Source organism: Aulonocara stuartgranti, assembly GCF_965226115.1.
Source record: "Aulonocara stuartgranti genome assembly, chromosome: 18".
Classification (NCBI taxonomy): Eukaryota; Metazoa; Chordata; class Actinopteri; order Cichliformes; family Cichlidae; genus Aulonocara; species Aulonocara stuartgranti.
The window spans coordinates 9314839-9339761 of NC_138954.1; the positions used below are offsets into that span (position 1 = coordinate 9314839).

The following is a 24923-nucleotide window of genomic DNA, read 5'->3' on the forward strand; positions in this document are numbered from 1 at the left end:
AGAAATTGGAAGCGTTACAACTGACCCACGTTACAACTATCCCCGGTCTCCCCTACACATGTTAATGTGATCTCTGGTCTCTCAGAGACACAGGTCTCCGAGTGTCCAGCATTCAGACAGCTACCCGAGGACACTCTTCGTGTGAGAGAAAATCTGCTCACACAGATATGTAGAGCCAAGTACTGTCAATAAGGCCTCTGCAATGTTCTGAAGACAGTTAAACTTGTCAGGTATGTCCAGCAGGTGAACATGCAAGCTCCATGAACACGCACAGCTGTGGATTCCAGCTGCTTCGATGTTGCATTAACTGGCATTAACTCAGCCAGTTAATGCGAGACAAATCTAGCTGCTCATTAAAGCTTTCTGGTTTGTTCAGAAAATAAAACATTGGTCCATACGCCTGAAAGTCCCAAAAACGCATTGTGTCTCGAGTCTACGGCTGTATCCATGTATTTCCGTGGTGCTGATGCTGTGCTGAGTGGAAAGCTCCTGAAGCTTTTGAAGTGTCGAAATGTGGAAAGCTAACTGTTAGAGTTTGTATTGTTGATTGTCATTTATGCTTAGAAATGTCTACTTATATATGCTTAGAGTTTTGTAATTAGTTGTAGATTGGTAGAGGTTTTGATCCTTAATAGTCTGCAAACTTTGTGTGTATTAGAGAGCACACTGAGGGCACGAGAGAGCTCGTACCTTGTCTTATTGTTTTATGGTAGGATTAACATAGCTATGTTTGTTTTAGTCTAAGTGCTTTTTGTTTAGATGAACTGCAGGACTTCCTCACGGTGTTATCTAGGGTGAGGGGGGGTCTACCCTCTTCCTGACTAAGGATGTTTGCCTTGGTGCTTTCATGTATATGACCCTTTGATCAGCACACACACACACACACACACACACACACACACACACACACACACACACACAGTATTCTTTGTTTACATGTAAACCTATGTGAGATGTTATATGTTAATGACCCTATGCATATTCATGTAACCACAATAAAAGGAGTGCTATGGGAAGCCTGGCTGAGAGTCTGATGGAGGTCAAGTGGTGGAACGACGCTTGGCTCTAGCCAGGTCTCCCTCATGCATGAGTAAACCAGAGAACTCTGCCTACTTGTGTCTTGCTTTGCAGTGTAATTATATTGTCTTCAACGTTCCAGCGGATGGGTTCAAGCTACAAACCTATCACTAACAACGTCACTCTCACCGGTAGGATAAGTTATTTTTAGCCAATTACAAGTTGAATCTGATAGTTGGGGTTGTTAGTTAAAATACCGTCATTAAGAAGAGGCCCAACCAGTTGATCTGATATCCTCGTGTTGGTGTTGTTCCCAGATCATCATACTAAATGTTGTTCCAGGATCAACATTGCAAGTGACCAATCAGAATGTTGTGACGTCATACTTTTGCGACTTCGGGAAAAACCGGCGTAAAACAAAAAACTGTACTTAAGCTGCGAGAAACCGCCTCTGTCCGCCGATCAACAGACCCTGACCCTAACCCTAACCGTAACCCTTTAATTAACAGTAAGCAGAATTGATATTGTCCTTGCAACATTGGAATTTCATAAATGCACGAATGGCTTGGCGCGCAAAAGAATAACGTCACAACATTCTGATTGGTCACTTGCAATGTTGAACCTGGAACAACATTTTCATGATGGTCTGGGAACAACACCAACACGAGGATATCAGATCATCTGGCACAACCAATGTGTCTATGCGAGCTAATTTGCAATGTGCACCGCTGGCGCAGCCATTTATTTTTTAATGCACCTTCTCAGATTAATTCACTGCGTGTGGTGCCCAGGGCTGGACTGGGACAAAAAAATCGGCCCGGGCATTTTGACTAGAGACCGGCCCACCAGGTATTATATATGGCTTTTCCTATAGGAAAAAGCCATATAACTGACTGTAAAAAGTCAGCACAACAAAAATAAACTCCACCTAAACTTGGTTTATATCTGACCCAGATAGACTGCAGGTAATAACTTCTTACCTGAAGTTCAGTTCACCTGACACTCGGACCGGCGGCCGCCTCGGGTCTCTCCTCCTGCCTCCCCTTTCCCTCATCCACCTGCCAGCCTCCACCACTTGCTAATGTTACTGAATCTGTGGAAGCTCCACCATAGCCAATCCACCACCTTTCATTGTTTATACCGTTACAAAAAAAAAAAAAAAAGAATTAAAAAAAAGCATGTGCCCGGTATGCCTGATGGCCAGTCCATCTATGGTTGTGCCATCAGTTAACCCTGAGCCCAGGGTTGCCGACCCCTGTTCTAGATATTTTAATAACAGAAGTACTTGGAGAAGAATTGTTCCAACATGTCTCCAAGCACAGTGTGGAAAATATGTTAAAGAAATCTTAAATAACAGTACAGGTCAGCTGAGAGTGAACTCTTTTTCTGACAGCTGAGGCTGTGACCCGCAGTATGGTGAACTGGAAGCAGTACTATTGGATCTTAGTTTAGCATTTGGCAATATTTTTATGTAAGCATGGGCACGTTTTTTTTTTTATTTGTTTGTTTATCAAAGACAAAGCAAATGGAAGATCGTGAAGGACCTCAGCCATCCCAACAACAGACTGTTCTCTCTGTTGAGGTCAGGAAAGCGATTCCGCTCCCTGAAGACCAACACAGAGAGACTGAGGAGGAGCTTCTTCCCGCAGGCGATACGGTCTCTCAATCACACCACCACACAGTACTGACCCACACATATAGTTCTTACACACACACTGGACTTTCTGGACTTTGGTTTTGCACAACACTGGTCACTATATTCTTCATTTCCGGTTAATACTTGTACAGCTGCTGTTATTGTGTATATATTTATTTATATTTAGATTTCTTCATACATTCTTATATAGTTCTATATTGTGTATTGTGTATTTTGTTGTACAGTTATTTTATTTTCAACTTTAATTTATATATTTTATCTTATTCTTCCCAGTTAAATTTACCCTTCATTCTAATTTGTGTTGTACAGTTATTTCATTTTTAACCTTAATTTATATTTTATTCCTTCCTAGTTAAATTTACCCTTTTTAATTTTTCATATTTATTTCCTATCTTATTCATAGCCTTTCCTTTTTTGTTTTCTTTAGGTCACGAGCAGTTGTCCAAGCATTTCACTACATATCGTACTGTGTATGACTGTGTACGTGACAAATAAAATTTGAATTTGATTTGAATTTGAATTTGGTATTAACTAAGTGATATTCCACCAAAGATGTCCAAAATGCTTTTAATTGGTTAGATGTTTCTGTCAAATTATAATTGATTCAATTCTGTAAATTTCTAGTTTGTTATAAAAACTGTTTGAATTAATAATTAACTTACTGTCTGTGAAGGTTCTTAGTCATCCAGGTCATGATAGTATAAGGAGCTCGGAAAGAAAAGTGTCCTGACTTCTTTAAGTTGCTTGAAGATGTTTCACGTCTCATCCGAGAAGTTTCTTAAGTTCACACGAGCCAAGGTGTGAAAACGGATGTAGGTCACAATCAGGCAAGGTTTCGGGTAAGCTCATTGTAAAACCTAGCCTCACCTATCATGCGATTTCCTGAGCTGAAATGACCCATGTACACTGTACAGCATACACTACATTGTTAAGTTTGTCTGAGGAATGCCCAGACCTCTCCACCATTTGACCCTAGAACTCAAGAAGATGAACTGATGTCCAGACACTTTTCTTTCCAAGCTCCTTAGACAATTAGCTTACTGCTAAAAAAAATAATTGCTGATCAATTCCCAACAAGCTGATTCTGTTTTTCTGCGTTTTGAGTGAAAGATGTTCAGAATTGACTTTCTGGGATGTTTTTAAAGGGTGATTGATTGATTGATTGATTGATTGATTGATTGATTGATTGATTGATTGATTTATCAAGACATTTTTTTTTCAATCAACTTGTGATCATAACAAAAACACATGCAACCAACAGAAACAATAAACATGGATGTACTTGATTATGATATTATTATAATTATTATTTGTCTTTATTTAGGGCCTGAACATGTGTTCGTGGAGCATGGAAAAGACTTACTTCTGGATATAAAAGGCTCTGTTGCACTCACCGAAGGGGCAGATTTTTTCTGGAGATTTAATATCATTCACATAGTAGCTAAAAGTAATTATCTTAATTCAGTAGTGTTTGGCACATATAAAGGCAGGGCTAAGATTTTTGTACAAAATAATTCTTTGCTGTTGAAGAATGTGCAACACAGTGACAGCGGAGATTATATTGCAATAGTAAGTGGGGAACAAAACCAGAGGGTAGCTGAATACAAGGTCATAGTCCAAGGTAGGTTTCTATTTTTATTATAACTGTTAAATACTCATGCAGCATAGACCAGCTGTAACTCTCTTTGTGCCTGTTGTTGCTCCTCAGATCCAGTTTCTCCAGTTAACCTGACAGTGGACTCTGTGGACAGCAGTTCAAATTCCTGTAACCTCACTGTGACCTGCAGCACAGTGGATTCTCACATCAGCAGCAGGTTTAGATGTGACACCCAAAACTGCTCTCATGTAGAAAATAGAAAAAAAGCCAAGCCCTGTTCTTCCACTCTCATTATTTATTTGCAGCAAGACTTCATCATCTGTAATCACAGCAACCAAGTGAGCTGGAAACACAAGACAGAAAAGATAACATCTGACTACAAGACACTTTCAGGTAAGAATAAAAGACAATCTCACAAAGGGTAGCTGAATACAAGGTCATAGTCCAAGGTGCATGTTGAGTATTATATAAGCACAGAACCACAACAAGCAGTGCAAAATTAATCATATGAAATCATTTGTCTGCTTCTATTTATCTGAAATAGAATTTAATAGCAAACTGATGTTAAAGACCTGGGTAGATAATGTTGATAATTAATTACTGTTCATTCATAAATTTCTTCCCATTAGTAGTGCTGCTTTTTCAAATGGAATATACCCATTCATTTTTGGGAGAAGTATTTGCATAATATTTTTATCATGCATTGTATTTGATGTAGTGTTTTGTTTTATGTTCTCCACCACAGATATACCACCAAATTTGTCAGTAGCTTCCTAGTGATAAAAAAAAGAAAGAAACTGAGAGACTAAACCCACATTAGCAGCACTTTTGAATGTGACACTGAAACTCAGACCTGCTGAGAATCAGCCAAGAAAGTCACAGCCTTTGGTGCTTGATTTCAATTTATAGGTTGGAATTAAACTTAAAGAGTGGGAGCAATTCTTTTTTTAAAATAAAAATTTAGTGTTTCCAATTAAATATGTTCACAAACTTAGAAAAATACAAATAAGTACATGTGGAACATTGGCTCATAAAAATAATAACATAAATCTTGAACCTTTTTGTTAGGCTTACAAGTAGTTTGTTGTTATGTTTGACATGACAAAAAGCAGAAAGTGTTAGGTTTTGTATTGTTGATTGTCATTTATGCTTAGAAATATTTAACCATATATGCTTAGAAGTATATAATCATTTGTAGATTGAAAGAATGTCTCATCCTAGGAGGTCTGTAACAACTCTGTGTAGCATGAAGAGGGGAGTGCGTTCACTCCTCCACAGAGTGTCCTGGCATAGATCACATACCCCCTAGGAGAGGTTTTATCTTTTCTTATTGATATATGGTATAGCAAACACACGTATATCTGTTTGAGTGTAAGAGCCTTTTGTTTAGATGGACCCGTTAGACTCCTGGCACCAGCGGGTCACATCTTGACCTCACACACACACACACACACACACACACACACACACACACACACACACACACACACACACACACGCAGTATTCTTTGTTCACATGTATACCTATGTAAGATGTTATATGTTAATGACCCTATGCATATTCATGTAACCACAATAAAAGGAGTGCTGTGGGGAACCTGGCTGAGAGTCTGACGGAGGTCAAGTGGTGGAACGACACTTGACTCCAGGCAGGTCTCCCTCATGCATGAGTAACATGAAGAACTTTGCCTACCCGTGTCTTGCTTTGCTGTGTAATTATATTGTCTTCAACGTTCCAGCGGATAGGTTCAAGCTACAAACCTATCAGAAAGAGTGAAAAATAATTGATTAAATATTGAAAACTTAAAACGTGGTATTGCATAAGGTTTTTCTTTGGAGCCTTTTATGCATGTACTTGCATGTATTTTGAATTAGAGTTCACTAAGTTACAAAGTAAAAAAAAATTGCTATTAAATCTATTTAAATTCAAATTTAGACCTTAGTAGTTTTCTTTTGACCATCTTGTGCTTAATGTCACATTCTGGATCTGAGTTTGTGGTGAAGTCATGGTTTTCTGTGTTGCAGGTTCAGAGACTCCCTCTGATGGCATCTCCATCTGTCTGCTGAAGGCAGTCCTGCTCTCCGTCAGTCTGATCATCATGGTGTTGGCTGTAATCAGTGTCTACCTCATAGCAAAGCATAAGAAGAAAAGATAAAAATGGACCAGACTACAAACGTACATAAATACTTCACAAGAAAATTTCACAGGGCATGTATTAATAATTTTTTAAAAATCTTTTCACTTTGGAAAAATAATGCTTTACTCAATGTTGATTTTTTTTTTTTGAGGATTTGTTCTTTAAAAAAAACATCAGCAAAAACTGTATTTATGGGTCCGATTTCGCCTAACTGTGTGTGTTTCCAGAACACGACCAGAAGAGGGCAGTGGGTTACTGTTGTGTAACGTGGAGTAAGGAGAGATTCATGTCCTCTTGGCTGCACCGTGCCATCACAGCTGATACCCAGCCTTCAGTTCAGTTCAATTTTATTTATATAGCGCCAAGCCCACCAAAACAACTCCCTGATAACGACTGTGTGATGACTATTCTTCCCGCCCCATGAAGGACACCTGGATTGGCTGGAGGACTGTTTACTTAGCCTGATAGGCCGAAGGACACTGTCTCAGCTAAACTATGGACACGCACACACACACACTTACACTGATAAGCACTCACTCATCCCCCTCCCTTTCCAACGCCTTGATGCTTGTGCCCTACCGGGGATGATAGCAGTCAACTGGACCAGCACAGATGCTGCAGGACCGGATGCGCTGTCTACGCCGGCTCTCTCTTACCCTTTACCCGCCCCTGTTGCTTGTCTCGTGTTTCTATGGTGTATTGATAGTCATGTGCTTTTGTGCTGAGGTGTTTTTTCTTTTATCAAACTGTTCTCCCACTAGGAGCTCAGTCTGAGTGGAGTTTTTTTTTTCTCCTCCTCTTACCTCATGTAGTGTATTTTCGTTGTTTTTTTCCTATCAGCCTACCTTCTGACATGCCTGCCCAATGTGATGTTTGTGTAAAGTTGGTCAGAAGGTTCCTTTGTGAGTGCGCATGCGCCATTAGCGTGCTGCCTGCTGTAACCCCTAATTTCCCTCGGGATGAATAAAGTATTCTGATTCTGATTCTGATTCTGAAATCACAACAGCAGTCGCCTCAAGGCGCTTCATATTGTAAGGTACACCCAACAATAATACATACAGAAAACCCCCCAACAATTATGACCCCCTACGAGCAAGCACTTTGGCAACAGAGGGAAGGAAAAACTCCCTTTTAACAGGATGAAACCTCCAGCAGAACCAGGCTCAGGGAGGGGCAGCCATCTGCCACGACCGTTTGGGGTGAGAGAAGGAAGACAGGATGCTGTGGAAGAGAGCCATATGAGGCTTATGTGTTGAAATGGTCACAATGCTAGAAAGACCTTTTCCCATTCTGATAGTAAGTAGATCATCTATAAGGTTTAAGATCAAAGATTGAAGTTTGATCTAAATGTTAACAGAGAGATGCAGTCTGAGTAGTGAAAATGCAAATTCTAATGTTTGTGTGTGTAAACGTGAATCCATCATCGACCTGTTTATTCATGTCGGAGTTTAAGAGGATAAGAACTATGTCACCAACCCATCATTATACTTTTGAACAAGAAAAATAGAGTTAAATGTTGTAAAGGTTAAACACAGAATTATTATTCATATGTGATTTTGCTGATAGTTAATTATGTGCAATACTGGTCAGAACATAATCTGTAAATTTAAAGATGTTTGAGGCTAAAATGATGAATAAGGAAAAGTAAGAAAAGAGAATAATGATTTTAGAGACAGGCCTAACTCAGGCCTAGCTGTAGAAACAGCCTTGAGAGATATGAGTGTGAGTGTGTGAATGAGAGCATGCCAAGAACACTGAATGTCTGACTTTTAAAGTGTATGATTTAGTGAAAAGGGGGATTGCATTGAATATATTGTATTTAATGAATATGAATGACAAACGCAAAAGTTTTAAAGAAACAAGTATCTGTATTAAAAGGAATTATGTGAAGTGAATGTGCTAATGAAATCTCAACTGAATGAAGTCATGAAATGAAATGGCCTTCGCCTTAGTTAAAGTGGGTGAAAGGTCATAAATGGAAAGAATATTGAGGTCTGGCTGAAGATCAGTGAAACTTGTGTAAACATCTGATTGGTTGGCTAGATATTAGAGAGAGATAGGTGGGGCGACTGGGCACTTGATAAAGCATAAATTGCCTGGAGGTCTACTGGGTCAGTCTGCAGCAGTTCAACCCTTTGAACTGCTCATCTCGCAGTTCAAAGGGATTCCAGAAGTTCACCGCTGAAAATTCTAGCAGAGGTCCCAGGGGGAGATTGGCCAGTGGACTGAAATTGCAGACTTGGATTTGGCTCTATTTCTGCTCATCATCATCATCATCATTCACATGTTGAATTATAATTCTGAGAAGGTTTGGACTTCCATTATTTACCAGGTGGATCGCAGAGTCTCAAGACCAGGGTTTGCCCTGTGAATTATAACTTTGAGAAATCCTGCTTTCCTAAACATTTCCATTAACACAGAGCACTGAGGTGGAACACATCTATGGTGCTGGAACTGTCTCACCACCAACCTCTCTCACCCCAAAGATAAGAAAAAATCAACATTAGCTTAGAGTGGGTTAATTAAATGAGTAGAATTGATGTGATTTGATTATACTTCTCTTATTTATTTTGGCTTTTGCTTAGCTCCTGCCAAGCTGCTGTAATAAAATCTGCAATTCAAGTCTAAAATGTGGATATTCTGTTTTTAACCCCTTGTGAAACAATAAAGGCGTATATATGAGTATTAATCAATATTAGTCCAAATAGCATTCAGGACCTTTAGAGGCAAGTGCTGCAGAACAAATAAACGTTAATGGGTAAAGCAACCTTTATGTTTATGTTTTTCTTATCAAGTTGAAATCAGGGTAATTTATGCCTGAGGGACAGCTTCCTAAGTAAATAAGTGAGACCCCCCACATCTAGCTCATCTAAGGGAACACCTTGGTATTCCCAGGGCTACTAGACAGAGGGAATCTCTCTACTGCAACTAATGATTATTTTCATTTTCAACTAATCTGCCTGATTTTTCTTTAATTAGTCAATGATTATTTTAATAATTATTATCTCTGCTTCCTGTGGGCAAACCTCCTGTTCTAGGCTAAAGTATCTCACCTGCTCAAGTCTTCCCACCTGTGAATCACCCTGTTGTCTCATCCTACAGCAAGTTAAAATTATGACCCAGGAAACATGAATTTGAAAATAATCAAATGTAATTTTAACATTACCATCAGGCTAAAAAATGAAATTAATCAAAATATTAGGTAATATAAATTAAAATGCTAGTAGTATTTAAACAAAAATAATAATAATGTGAAAATAGTAAACTAAAAATGGCTAAAATAAATAAAAATAAAGTGCTCAATGCCAATTAAACTGACGTCACAGCTCAAGGGTGTCGTTGCTTTTTAGAGCTTGTGCACTGGAGTAATGCTGTCGTGGAAGTAAAGCTCCGCTTTGCACAGTCTGCTTTTAATTTTGTGCGTTTTCTGTGAAATACTTTCACATATTTTAAATTCCCCGCCTCCATTTTTTTCCATCCTCCTGTTTGTTCGACTACGTTCTTCCTCGAGTGCAGTTTTGGCAGACGTTATTAGGCGGTACTGCCCCCATAGCTTCCTGTAGTGTGTTGCAGTTAGAAAAGCGCATTTATTACGTGGTTTTACCATATGACGCATCGACGAGTTTTTATAGTTGATGTCATTGATTATGGAGATGAATCGTTGCAGCCCTGCTCTCTTCCCCTGGGCCTGAGCATCCCCAGAACACCTGGCACAGGAGTTGCACACAGGGCTTTCTAGTCAGATGCTTGAACTACTCAGTTGGCTCCCTAGGTGTGGAGGAGTAGGAGCTATACACTGAGTACCTCCCAAACTACCAAACCCCTCACCCAGTCTCTAAGGAAGAAGCCAACCACCTCTGCTTCCTCAGCGGGATCCTCCTAGTAATCCTTCCACCGCTCGATGTTGGCAGCACACCATCCACACTATGCACCACCAAAGTGCCACTTTCCCCTCTTTCCAGAATCACTTTGACGCTGATGAAAATCCTTTTTTTTCCATTTCCTCGCCAACTCAACTACAACATCAGGTGTTTAAAATAGTAATTCTGGGTAGTCTACAGGTCAATAGTACATCTGCTGCAAAATATTAAGTACTCAGTACAGTTTTTTCTTTAACCTATTCTCAAGTTTATACAGTTCATACACTAAATTCTTCGATAGTATAGGATACACTTTACTACTACACTTCTTTTTAAATGTTTTTTTAAGACAATCTGTTTGAATTCTTATTCAAAGTAAGACCAAGACATTAAAACTGACAACAGAAGATATCACTTCTGCATGAACATTTCCTGCTGTTTTGTGTGTTAGCGAGGCGAGACTCAGCTTTTCCTGTGAAAAACATGCCCTTTTAGATGCATATTGAAGTACTAGTACTTTTTTGTGCACTTACATTTAAAACTGTTTCCTTAACAATTATTTCAGTTCTTTCCAACAATTATTAACTGGTGCCAAAGGGCTCTGAGAGGAAATTATAGAGGAGATGTTTTTGTGTTTGTTTTTGCACTGACAGTCTGTGACAAGGAAACAAAGTTGTGAAAAGAGGTGGGCTTTGTGGGTTCCATCATTGCTGTAAACAGAAGTAACACACTGATGGCTTTGATGGTGTTGCATTAAGCTTAAGACTATACAATGTTTTTCTTGGTGGTACTGGCGCTGCTGTTCTGCACTGAGGCACAAGGTATGAAAAGATATCTGCCTGATCATTTACACACAAAGCAATGAGACATGTTTTGTTGCTGGTGTGTTATTTCCTGTTACGTTTTGTTTTATTGTGATCAGCAAACTGAACACCAGGAACAACAGTGGCAAACAGGAAAAGAGCAAACCTTTTATTTTATAGTAGTTGTTATTTTTTGATTAGTAATGAATATGTGTCATCTGTAATCGTGTACCATTCTATTAGAGCAGTATGGAAGAGGAGGTTAGTAGCACGAGTGGCTTTGTTTAATATTAAAGTCTTAAAGTACATCGTGATTGCATTCGATGTGCTTCTTTCGGAGTCTGAAGACGATTTGTCAAAGTAGTTAATGGAAGTAAAGGTTCTTACCTGTTACTGCCAACAATAATGCCAAAGTAGTGTGCTATATGAAGCAAGATTAATAGGTCAGTGAGGTGACCCAGAATTTTCAGTTTGAAAAGGTGGTTGTATTTGTTCCTGGATATGTTCACTATGGTCACCTGCTCTCGAGCTCCTTATGTTCCAAGTTTTAGTTTGAAATCCTGGTGAAATGCCGTGTTTTCACTCATTCTAAAAATGTAATTTTCCGTATTCTCCTGGTGTGACGCAATATAGATTACAGATTCTCTACTGGAGTATGTTTTATTCATGAAACCTCGAGAAACGTATCCTGTTAACGCCACAAAAACAAGCCCTACTATAGTTACCATAGCACAAACAAAAATAATTTATATTAATTTGGTCATAATGAAAATATACTGTATGCCTCTGTCATTTTACACTGTTGGAGCTGGAACCAATATAGCACAGATTATACAAAAGTGATTTAAACACCTCTCATTAGGCTATTGGACAGCTCAATGGATCAAAGTTTCAGAACTCATTGAAGATAAATGGTGCGGTAGAATATATAATATTACTAATAATAACTAATGAATTCTCAAGACTCTCAAATCACAAAGCAGCACTTTTAACAGACAGAATGTAGAAAAAGATCTTTATATTCCGACACATCTCATTAAAAAGTCATTTTTGTTCATGGTTTCATGAACAAAAAGGATTTTTGTGTATTCTCAATTCATTGTGCATGTATTATTTCAAGCCTTTGTTTTCATTTTCATTATTGTATCTGATAAAAGTAAGGAATCACAGGTGAACATGACATGATTCTGACAACACATTTTTGTTTTTCTGTTCTTTTAGGCCTCCAAAACGTGTTTCTCCTTCATGGAAGTGATTTACACCTAGATGTAAAGAAATCTGTTGTACTTGACAAAAAGACTGACTTTTTCTGGAAGTATAATATTACTAATTATGTTGGTAAAATTAGTTATAATAAAGAAGCAATATTATTTGACAGTTATGAAGGAAGAGCTGAGGTCTTTGGACGGAATTTCTCTTTGGTATTAAAGAATGTAAAACACAGCGACAGTGGAGATTATACTGCAGTTGTGGTTGGAGGACAAGAGCAAAGTATAGCTGAATACAAGGTCATAGTCCAAGGTACGTTTCTCTTGCCAGTACAATTTTTAAATGTTAATACATCAGAAACATCCATTCACAGTTTTTTTTATTCCCCAGATCCAGTATCTCGTGCTGAGCTGACAGTGGACCATCTTTCCAGCAGTTCAGACTCCTGTAACCTCACTGTGACCTGCAGCACAGTGGAGTTTAACATCAGCAGCATTTTTAGATGTGATGCCCAAAACTGCCTGCAAGTGGAAGAAAAGAGCTTAAACGTCTCAAAATATTTTTATTCTCTTATTGTTTACTTGCAGCAAGATACCATCTTTTGTAATCATAGCAACAAAGTGAGCTGGAAAGCGAACAAGAAGGTGATCAAGCCGTACTGTGAAAGAAAATCAGGTAAGACCATCAGTAAATTGTCCCCACCCGCAGATATGTCACCAAATGTGTTGGACTAACAACTTACTTTTGATGAACAAAAAGATATTTCTTCTGGTGAGATTATTATCAAGTCAAAACAAAAATGTAACATCTCACAATAATTGTTATTGGTCTGAGTAACTTATCTGTTTTCAAATCTGCTATTGCACAAGCTCAGTCACTGAAACTTTGCTATACATTTCCTTTATTTGGAAATAAAAAGTTTGGTCAGTTACAAAGTTCACAAACTGCTATTCACATTTTTTAGAGAAATTAGTGGTTTAGAACTTGGGCTCTGTTGTTGTTCAACGTTTGGATTAGCTGTTTGGATATGCTGTTTTCATTTTGTGAGAAATCTGTCTGTTTTCCTGTGTTGCAGGTTCAGATGGGATCTCCGTCTGTGTGGTGAAGACAGTCGTGTTCTCTGTTGGTCTGATTATCATGGTGATTGCTGTCATCAGTGTGCATCTCATGGAGAAGAAAAAGAAGCAAAAATAAACATTTCTAATGTATATAAAGCTCAGTCTTATGTAGAAAACTTCTGTGCTTGTTTGTTTTTTCACTTGTAGCAGCTTTGGTTAAAAAATAAATCCCTGTTTCTTTATCTTATACAATGAAAACACAAAGTTGTGCATAAGAAATGTAACAATGCACTCAAGCCAACATCATACGGTACATTTAAAGACAAGAAAACATTCATGATTATTTATTAGTTAAACCCATCATGAAAATGTTTGAGGATTTGCTCCTGGGGCAAATGTGTTTCTTAAACCTCACCAGAAGAGGGCAGTGTGTTACTTTTGAGCTGGTCTGCCCACCTGTCCAACACGATTACCAAGTGATTGAATTCCTCTGTGCAATTTCACAATGCAAGAAATGAAGGCTATCACCTCCCCGTGCAAAGACCAAAACATTAACATATTACCAGCTGACGAAGGGAGGTGCACTGTTGTATTCAGCTCAGCTGATTATCTTCCCACGATTACTACACTCCTCAGTGACAATACCTATGAGACCCCACAAGCATTAACTTGCATAGGATAAAGCCATTGACTGCTCTAAGTATAACCATCTGTACCCAGGGGATGCTATAGCCTGTGTATACAGACTTATAAAGATCCAGAAAGAAGGAGTCCTACTCAGACTCATCATTAGCAGTATAAACTCAGCCAACTACAACATTTCCTAGCACCGCGCCACTATCGGAGCTAGAATGTTTTCCCTCCAATCAGATTTGCTGTTAGAACTCTGCCTTTACACCACTTATTTTAAATACAACAAGGGTTTTCACTGACAAAAGTGCCACTCATTGTAAGTAGCCTTGACACGGAGGAAGTGAAAGTAAATCTTTGGGCTCTTTCACAGTGACAGCACCTAGCCACCGGTACAGATGTGGAGGAAACCTGGGTTAAAACCAAAACCCAAGAAGTAGAAGCCTTCGCTGTTCACATCAACTCAGTGGATAGAAACATGAAATTCACCAGGGAAAATAGAAGGGAGAACTGTTTGCCTTTTGATCAGTATGTTAAATGAGTAGTAAAAGAGACTGTTCTAATGTCTGAACTTTGTGTGTCTGTGTGTACATGATCAGGAAAGGACTGAGGCAGCAAACTGAACCACAACTTCTTTGGGGTATACTGTAGTTCTTAACAGCCACAAACTAAACCTTGCGTGAAATGTGATAAATGTGATATATGCATTTAATATTTACTTTCTGAACTATAGTAATAATCTTTTATTCATCTCCTTCAGTTGTAAGGAGTTAACATGTAGATGTAACAACCAATGTTATGATATACTGCATATACTGTTTCATACAGCATGCAGGGTGTGTTGCATTTACGTTTTACAATCTGTCTTTAAAGGAAGTTCAGTCAAGCAGAGACTTCCTGTCTGCATAAAGTTGGGTTCAAATACACCTACACATCTCTCTGTTTGACGTTTCACTTTGTGCTTGCTGTTGTGCCTGTGTGTAGAGTGCAGTACAAATACTTGTTACTCCCGTAACAGTCATTATTGCACATGATTCTGCTTGAAGTCACTACTATGATTTTACAACAATATATCTGTGATAATTTATTGGGTCAAGGTTGCCCTCTCTCACAACGAGTCGATAAATACCAGCCGCACTGCTAACTTTGTCAATTAATCAGAGAGTGCCAGAGGAGGGTTGCTGAGTAGAGTGCTTTTTGTTCTTGAGGAGGCGGAGGAAACAGACATAAAGAGAGTGAACGAAACTTAGTAGAAGGAATCAGCAACAGATACTGTGTTTGCAGAAAACAACGGTTCCATTTTTAGATCTGATTCTTGAAAATCAAAAAGCCAATCAGGTAAAAAGACTTGAAATGTTTATGAAAATATGAAGTTCTAACTTCACAACAGACAATGACAGAAATCCTTTAAATAAGATGAGTTTTTCTTGACTTTTTTTTTTGGTACAAGTATATTCTTGTACAAGAGAAATAAAGAGAAACTCAGACTTCATGAAACAACTGACATCAGTATTGTAATATATCTCAGTTTGGCTGTTAAAAGGCCAAACATGTAATTCCAATATATTTGACAATAAAAACATTATCTTTAAATGATGAACATGGTATTTTTCACCACTAATCAGTTTCAAAATATTCTTCCGGATAAATTAATTGAAACATTTCTCATAATTTGTTCTTGTAAAACCTCTTCAAAAGCAAAACATGTTTTTTGTTAATGTCTACTTTACATTTGACTTTTACGAAAACAATTTAGTTCCCTGGTACAACAGCTAAATTTAAAAAAAAAAAACATGAAGGCAATGAAAACCTTTTTTCTGTCTTATGTACTTTTAGCTTTGGGTGTATGTGTGTAATTCACTATGACCTTTGAGGACAAAGGCATTCAGTCTGAGTCGTAAAAAAGGAAGAGATCTGATCTTTTGGACATGTCATCTTTATCAAGAAACCAAATGTACTGATTGGCAGTAGCATGTACTCATGAGGGTAAATATGGGGAAACTCCATTAGACATGTGACATTTGGTCAGAACAACCAGACAGATTCTTATTATATACACTTATTTAGAATTTAATTTTGAAAATTCCAGTAGAAAAATGTTTAAGATTTTTCTGTATACCTCCAGACTTTATTCTTGTTTTGCTGACTTCCCATGCCTTTCTTTCTGTAATAAATATAAATTACAAAGAAAGTTTTTCTGTTGCAGCTGTTCCACAACAAACCTAAGGTGGCTGTTAACTAACAAAGTCTTCCTAATGAGGAATTGATTTAATACATTTCTCCATAAAGTTTAGATCGTGGATTTTGAACACATCTTACAGTGTTGGCCACATCCAGCCCACTTTGATAAGTGTGCCAAACCAATTCATTTTAGTTCATATAACGCCAAGGCAAAACAACTGAAATATATTCGACAGTCCAAAATTTATGCCCTCCTTCACATTTTTAAAAGCTCCCAGTGGGCTGGATTGGAGTCTTATATTTCACACCCCTGGTCTAGATCTATAAAAAGAAAACTTGAAATGTATTAACTTTAAGTATTATTTATAGTCTGCAACACATAAAAAATAACAATAATTATTGATAAAGATTATATGCACTACATTATTCAGGAAAACTTCAAAAAACAAGAAAAAGAAAAAGAGATTCAAGCATATAGCTCTAAAAACAAAATATTGTACTTCACAGTAAGCCATCACCATCTAAAACACAAAGATATTACTACAAAAAAGGATAATGTTTGAAAACATTAAGAAAATATTCAGTTCATTTGTGTTTTAAACAGGTGATAAATGTGATCCAACATGTCCTCTGTGCCAACATTTTAGAAAAAAGAAAAGCAGAGTTCAAGTGTTCATAGTTCATATGTGTTTAGCCTTGTGAATTTATACTACTGATGTTCTCCAGCTCTGTTTGTTGGGCAGTGACTCTGGGCCTGGTGGGTCTGGTAACCTGAGCATACACCGTCTCTGGCTGTGGAATTTTTTTGGACTTCGTGGATTCTGTTTTAGGGTGAAACTCCACGAGGGCATAAGTAGATGTTGGGGAAAGACTCGAGGCATCTCCTGGAACATTCTCATTTCGAGTTTGGCCTGGAGGATATTCCTAGAAACAAATCCAAAGTGTTTTGTTAAAAAACAAACAAACTGGGTGGAGCAGTGAAGAAAGAAGATGGAGGTTGATTTTGGGCAGGCGCATAAAACTAGTGTGTTAGCTCATACGTAGACTCATTAAACTATTCTGAATTTGAAGTGAATTTAAAATAAAGCTGAATCACACATTTTCTTTCTTTTTTCTCTTAAGAAAAAGTGTTCACTTACTTGAGCAGCCTCATACAGTTGATTTTCCTGGTTCCTTCGTTTACCTGCAAGCCAGTCACAGTAAATACAGATTTACTTACAGCACATATCTTCCACCGGAACGTCTAAATTCCTCGCTGGAAATAACATTGACTCCAGATCAGTTCATGTTAGCTACAGAGAACTAATACACCCCTGTCCTGTTATCATACAGTGAACTGATCAGTCTGTAAATAAATTAAATAAAATCATCGATCTTTATTGGTCAAAATGAATTTCCATTTTTTTTTAAATAACTTTCATCCTTAGAAAATATATTTACTGTTAATGCTTGGTGCTATTCTAGATGCAACAGTCTTAATGTCATGTATCTCTCCTATAATATTGGTGAAGAGATGAGGTTTAGTGGGTTTTCATGTATTATAATATTACTCATTACTGTAGTCACGAACAACAAACTGGTTAAGGGCCTGTAGTAACTGTGGTCCCTTCTTTTTCCACAGTTATGTCTCGGACATGTTAATAGAAGGCAGCAATTAACAACCAACAATTAATTATTTAAAAATATTTAAACTATTTAATGCTATTTAACCAGGTGGGATTAGCACTTCACATTTAAAGAAGAAAGGGATGGGCAAACTCTGACTCTGTTTGCTATCAGCCAAGCTACTCTCAGCATCAAAAGAATATTAATGAAGGCTGCATTACAACCTGCTAGCTGCAAAAAAAGTGAAAAAGTGAAAAAAGTGCAGCCTTACCTAATGTCCACCCTAGTGTTACTCATTTTATATTAAGGTTTAAAAATCTAGTTGGCATTGCTTTCAGAACTGCACATGGTTATTTGCAGCTAGCAGGTTGTTAATGCTATCCATCAAACCTAACAGTCTGCGGTCTATGAACTAACCTCAGCTAACGCCAGCTAACAATGTTAGCTCGGTGGTGATTAACCTTCAGCGATAGTAATAAATCACACAGCTATAGTACATTCATGTAGTTGTAAAAAGCATGATAATATATCAAGTAATCCAAAGTATTCCGAATACGTTACTCTCATTGAGTAACTTAACAGAATACGTTACAAAATACATTTTTGGCCATGTATTCTGTAATCTATAGTGGAATACATTTTAAAAGTAATCTCCCCAGCACTGCCTGTGAATGTGCATTACTTACCTAACATTTTAAAGCAGTTGTATGTTTTAGTTCAAATGTAGCAGCAACTCGGTGCTTTATTTCTAATTTTATCTCCTCCAGCCTATATTGCCTTACTGAGTGACACCATTTTTTTAGACTCATTTTTGCTGTGAGGATCCACGAAGCTTTGAAGACAATTCATTCATGAAAGTAATCTAGACAGGATAATTTGGATACATAGATTTTAAACCTTACAGCTGATTTGATTGCTAATCTTTGCTCATTTGTTCATAAGTGTGAAATTGGGGGAAATTTGAGAACCAATGCGTCACCTAATTGAACACTTTTTGAAGAGGTGAGGTTAACTTAAACAGACATTCTGAATGAAAATCACATTCACATTTAAAAATGCCTTACAAAGCAGATCCATACTATTGTACCAAATTTGGGCTTGACTTTCTTTGTTTTCATGGAGTATTTTTATGTATATTAAAATGGTAAATGGCCTGTACTTGCATAGCGCCCTAAGGACCCTAAAGGCGCTTTACACAGCCAGTCATCCACCCATTCACACACTGGTGATGGGAGGCTACATTGTAGCCACAGCCACCCTGGGGCACACTGGCAGAGGCAAGGCTGCCGAGCACTGGCGAAGTGTCTTGCCCAAGGACACAACAACCGAGACTGGGGCTCGAACCGGCAACCTTCCGGTTACAAGGCGAACTCCCAACTCTTGAGCCACGATCGCCCCATTGAGTGCATACTTACATATTATATTAGATTTCAGTGTACTTAAAGTAACAACAATTCTTATTTGACTGTTTTTGCTTAAAAAACAAATTGCGACTCACGTTTTGCGACAATGCAAATGATGACAATGATGAAAATGAAACCACAGAGGCCACCAGCAGCTGCGATAATTATGTTTGCACTTGAAACTGTAAAGAAAACAAAATATTACATCACAAACAATCTGACGAGAATCTGTCATTTTAAATTTGCAGTTATTTCAGTAATGGCAGAATCATCACACCAGAAGCACAAACACTTTGTGTTAAATCTCAAAAGGTTTTGGACTACCAATCAAAATTCACCAACCAAAGGTGATTAGATTTAGAAATTTTCACACACTTCTATGACTGTTAATGGAAAGCTGCAAATCCTTTTTAGATCTTCACCTTGGTTAACGGCATGTCTGTGGTGAGAATGACTGGACAGAAACCAGGAATTTACGAACTAGAATGGAACACAGGACACACGGTGAGTGAGAGAGACTGAAACAAGGAACAGAGGGACACTCAGCTGACATAATCACAGATGAATGAGACAAGGGGAGCAAAACTGAACATTTAGCACACAGGAAACAGGACACAGGCTATAAAACAGCAAATGACCAACACTGAGACATAGATTAAGATATACAATACAAAGAAAGGTAAACAAACACAGATTTGGCTGAACTAGACAAAAAAAATACATGGGAAGGAAGACAAATCAGGGATAAAGAAACTAAACTGGTGTTTTCTAGTTTTTGAGAGTTTAATACCTTCTATTTCAACAGAAAAACACGAATAGGCCAATATAAAGCGATGAAGTCTTTAAAGATTGAAAATTAGTTTTACTTCTTTGTTCTGCTGCATAAACTCTTTAAATTGGTATGATTTAAATCAGTCATTCATGTCTTTACGGCCTTTAAACTTACCTGTCCTTGTCTCACAGTAAGGTTTAGTCTTACTGTCTGTCCAGCTGACTTTATTGCTGTGATTACAGATGATGAAGTCTCCATGCAGGTAAACAATTAAAGACGAATAATAATCTGGGGTTTTCAAACTGTTTTCTTCCACCTGAGAGCAGTTTTGGGCATCACATGTGAAAATGCTGCTGATTTGAGAATCCACTGTGCTGCAGGTCACAGTGAGGTTACAGGAGTCTGAACTGCCAGACACAGAGTCCACTGTCAGGTCAACTGGAGAAACTGCATCTGAAGAGTAACAGGCATAAAGAGATTTAAAACAGGTCTATGTTGTATCACCATTTCAAAAAGATAATGAAAACAGAAACCTACCTTGGACTATGACCTTGTATTCAGCTACCTTTTGGTCTACATTGCCAACCATGAATGCAGTATAATCTCCACTGTCACTGTGTTGCACATTCTTTAATAACAACCCATAATTTTGCCTGAAGAGCTCAGCCCTTCCTTCATATTTGTCAAACACAACTGGATCATTATTAAAACCACATTTAGCTACATTGTTAGTTTTATTACATTTCCAGATCAATTCAGTTTTTTTGTCTAGTACAACAGATTTCTCTACATCCAGGTGTAAGTCCTTTCCACGGAGGAGAAACACATGTCGGAGCCCTAAAAGAAAAACAACAAACCTGATGTCAGAATCATCTTATTAACATGCAACTGGAACTCCTTAAATTAAATACAGTAGATATTTTTTCAGAATTTTTTTCTTAACTATTTTTATTATTGTTTAGTCAACATAGTTACATCATCTATTTATATTTATATGTTTATAATTAAAATTTTATTCAGCTGTAACAAAACACCCTTACATCAAAGATCTCTCATATTAATATAGATTTGTGTGTAACTGCCAAAATGTTTGATTGTGGTTTTTCCTACTCCCTTCCCCAACCTGACTTGCGATCACATGCAGCACATGCTATGCCACACATCTTCCTTCAGTCACTGGTTGTCTAGGTTTCAAAACATTTACAACAATAAAATGTGGGCTTTCTCGTGAAAATCCTATTGGAAATTATGGCTTCCACCCAACTTTAGATGGTGCACCTCTAATATCTAGAGTTGTCAACATTTATGAAACTAACCAAACTAACCAGATACTTTTTTGTTTCAGGAAGCTTCTCTGCTTCCCTCCATGAGAGGAAAAGGGAAGCTGCAACCCTCAAACCTGTACAGAATATGTCCAGCCAAATCAAAAATCACCAATGAAGGAATCAACCATTAAAAATGAAATGAAGACTGAGATAAAGTTATAAAACATTTTAAATCCTTACTCTTAGCCTTTCAGACCCTAAGTGTCTGCTTGAACATCAAACAGTATTTCTTGAAATGCTCTTATCTTTTTAAAAAATTATTATTTATCATTTGCATTTACAAAAATGAACTAGCGAGCACCGGGGACTTTTTTTCATTAAACTGGAAGTTTATCTGACAGTGCTGTGACTAAATTTAAAGAGGTGATTCAACTGTTATTTCCTTCAATAGACAAAAGCCCCACAGCTACTGAGCTGCTGATTTTCTTACATTTATCATTTGCTTATTTTTGTTTCAGTTCTTGCTGACATCCACAAATGTGTGCATTTTGGGCTTTTTTTTGGTAAGATACAACAAATACCTTTAATAGATTAAATAAAGATTAATGAAACTGAAATATTAGTAGAATTGCAAAATCTATCAATCATGTTCCTTAAGAAAAACAAAAAAGGCTGTGTTCATTCAGTTCACTCTTCTTTCACACTTTGATTCCAAACTTTGATCGTTTTGCTTTCTCTCCACATGTCAAAGTAACATTGGCCAGGAAGATCAAATTGTTCTCCCTTTTTTGTCATTTTGTCAACATGTGTACGCAAACTGATCTAAAGGAATAACAGATAATGATAACTAAACTAGTGATGATTTCACAACATGTTTGAAATGAAAACTGCTGTCAAACTTAAAACTGTTCCTGTAGGTATTCATCATTCTATGTTTACAGTTTTATACAGTTTTATACTGTATTACTGTAATATTGTTCACATTTTCTCATTTAGGATCTAAAATTGCAGACCATCCACTGCTTGCATATGTCTGCAGTGATATATATATATATATATATATATATATAGTGTCCATCAATTGTTTGTGTGTGTTCTTCTAACTCTGTTTTTTTAAGTTGAATGTTCATCTAAAACATACTTCACTCTCAAAGCATAAATGTTTGTACTCAGAAAGAGGAGGTAATAAAAATATTTTTCTCGGTAGAATAATTTTAGCATCCATGCAGTTCGTGACTGCTGACAGAATTAAATTAGAAAGTGAACACACTGGTGTTTATTTTTAGTTGGAGCTGAAGACATTGGAGTTTATCTCACAGCTATCAGAGTCTCATATGTGCTTCTTTATCTACTTGCAGTCTCACAGCTGTGACCACACACTTAACCACTTCTCAGTTGTAATATCAGCATTATATATTATTATGCAGCATTTCACATTTAACTTTGATCAGTAATCATGCTGTTTCTGTTGATTTTACTTTGTTGTAAGGAGTCATTCAGCATATGTGATCACCCATTTTATGACATACTGCTATATACTGTTGCTTCATACAGAAATAGTATTTTATCTGTTAGTTTTTGTCACAGTAAAACTAACTATAAGAGGAAGTTCAGTCAACAGATGACCAAAGAGAAACCCACAGTCTGTCTGCCTGATGTTTGCATTTGTGCTTGTAGCAGTTTGTAAAGCATTGTTGCAGGAGTGCAGTACAAAAACGTGGTACTCATGTAGCCGAGTTAATATTGTAGATGATTCTACTTGCTATGATTACCATAATTTCACAGCAATGAAGCTGCAGAAATGCATTGGTCTAATGTTTCCTTTTTTCAGAGGAAGTAAATAAATACAACTATCAATGTGAAGTTAAGTTCATCAGAGCATATCTGAGAGTACATGACCACTGGAAATTATAGAAACATTAAAGAGAAGACTTGCAAATGGTTTTAAAGCTCTGGGCCACCCCTGCTCCTGTCCTGCCTTTCTCCCCTGACTGCTCTTCCTGGGTCCCCTCTGCTGTCAGTTCTCACAGTTCTGGTGCAGTTTCCTGCTAACTGTCCTCTTTTTGGCTTCCAGTTAAAAAAAAGAAAAAGCTTTGTGCCATGATGTCAGATTGTGGTAATCATGACACAGAATTGTATTGTCTTTTAACTTCTGGCTTTGAAATATATATTAAAAATATATATGTTTAATGAAATGTATAATTTGAATCATTTAAAAATATATACATTTGGTAGATTACGACACAGAGGTCTCTACACTGGCCCCTTTCTCCCTGCTCTCAAGCCAAGTAATTTCTTCTGAACTCAGCTGGGTATGGAGACTACAGTAGTTCCAAAGAAGTGGAACAAGCAGGCATTAGCCAGTTATAATGGGGAAGTATAAACAGAAAAGAGTGACGTGACCCTGACCTGGCACTCATGGAAATTTCCCTCTTACAGTCTTTTGTTCTTCAAAATCGTAATGAAAACATTGCATTTAAAAATAAACCTGTTGATCAGGGGTTCTGCCAAATGATGTCCAAATTATTCTAAAATGATTATATAATAAGTGGCTTATTCTAGTTCTAGCTCACAATTGCATATGGATAACACAAAGTTACGGGTGGAAACACAGACAGAGGGAGAGAAGTGATACTGACAAGAGGAAAGAAGAGGAAACCAAATTAAATAGATAGATGTCAGCAACTGACATCTGTGTGTGTGTGTGTGTGTGTGTGTGTGTGTGTGTGTGTGTGTGTGTGTGTGTGTGTGTGTGTGTGCGTGCGTGCGTGTGTGTGTGTTTGTGTGTGTGCGCATTCCTCTGTGTGTGTGTGTGTGTGTATGCCTATGTGACAGAGAGACACATTATCTTTTTACAACATGTGAACATGGCTGCTTCAGTTTTCGGTTTAATATCAGACACTTTTTGTGAATTTGTGTTCTACTGGTTTTGAGTGGAGTACAGTACTTCAGCGTTTATCAAAAAAAACATTAAGGGAATTTTGTTTATTTGCACTACATGGTTTGTTGAGTTACTGAAGAAGAAGTGGACTGATCCCTACCAAGACTAGCCTGGGACATGGAACGTCACCTCTCTGGTGAAAAAGGGGCCGGATAAAACTACATTTTAATTCAACTTCAGCCAAATTGATTTGGGAAAAGAATGTAAAAATAACACAAAGAAATCGAGCAGATAGTCAGCACTTACCAGCCCCATGTTACCATTATTCATAGTTCAGAAACATCGATGTTGAAAATCAGTCTGATTTTTCATTTGTTAATATGTCAAAAGCATACTTATTGCAATGTAATTATTGTAATTTCAATACCGATTTTCTTGCCTGGTATTCATTTTTCACTGTATTTATTTGACTTTCTTCCTCCCTGACAATTATTTATTATATGTCATTTGTTGTTTGCCTTTTACAAACAATTTAGTGCTATAGTACAAAACCAGATTCCAAAAAGCAAAGGAGACGAATCACTTTGACATATTAGTGTACAAAATAATACTAATAAAAATATAATATTAATCAGAGTGTAAAAATAAGTGTTTACCTTGTATTTCAAATGAAAGCAGCAAAAGAACTCCCCAAAATAAAATACGTGCCATCTTCACACCTTCTGTGAATATCAGGAAGTACAAACTTCCTCATTTAAGATTTTCAGCAGTGATGCACACAGCCTGTGTGGGTTGTCCCAAGACTAAAACCTCTATGTGACGACAGTGACATAAATACAAAGAATGA

General features: G+C 37.4%; 2 protein-coding genes and 1 long non-coding RNA gene across 3 annotated transcripts; 2 read left to right on the top strand and 1 right to left on the bottom strand.

Annotated features, from left to right (window-relative positions):
• The first annotated feature begins 3948 nt into the window (after nt 1-3948).
• On the top strand, nt 3949-6473 carry LOC309693380. Its single transcript, XR_014272639.1, has 3 exons — nt 3949-4295; nt 4383-4664; nt 6297-6473. It is a non-coding gene; the product is annotated as an uncharacterized lncRNA (long non-coding RNA).
• Nucleotides 6474-10986: 4513 nt separating this feature from the next.
• LOC309694736 (uncharacterized protein) lies at nt 10987-13475 on the top strand (the record flags this gene model as incomplete). Its single annotated transcript, XM_082514944.1, has 4 exons — nt 10987-11090; nt 12294-12593; nt 12672-12956; nt 13357-13475. Exons 1-4 carry the CDS (start codon nt 11042-11044, stop codon nt 13473-13475), a joined length of 753 nt encoding a protein of 250 aa, XP_082371070.1. The 5' UTR covers nt 10987-11041.
• A 2414-nt stretch (nt 13476-15889) lies between these two features.
• On the bottom strand, nt 15890-24862 carry LOC309693373 (uncharacterized protein). Its single transcript, XM_082512498.1, has 6 exons — nt 24733-24862; nt 20468-20767; nt 20105-20383; nt 19254-19340; nt 17290-17333; nt 15890-17074 (listed from the first exon to the last, which is right to left on the bottom strand). The coding sequence occupies exons 1-6, from the start codon at nt 24785-24787 to the stop codon at nt 16841-16843; spliced, it is 999 nt and encodes a 332-aa protein (XP_082368624.1). The 5' UTR covers nt 24788-24862; the 3' UTR covers nt 15890-16840.
• Nucleotides 24863-24923: the final 61 nt, after the last annotated feature.

Coding starts and splice junctions, on each gene's coding strand:
- LOC309693373 (XM_082512498.1), bottom strand. CDS start 24,787: ATGGCACGTATTTTATTTTGGGGAGTTCTTTTGCTGCTTTCATTTGAA. Junction 17,334..19,253: donor CATTTGCATTGTCGCAAAAC/GTGAGTCGCAAT, acceptor ACTGGCTTGCAG/GTAAACGAAGGAACCAGGAA. Junction 17,075..17,289: donor AACTGTATGAGGCTGCTCAA/GTAAGTGAACAC, acceptor ATTTGTTTCTAG/GAATATCCTCCAGGCCAAAC.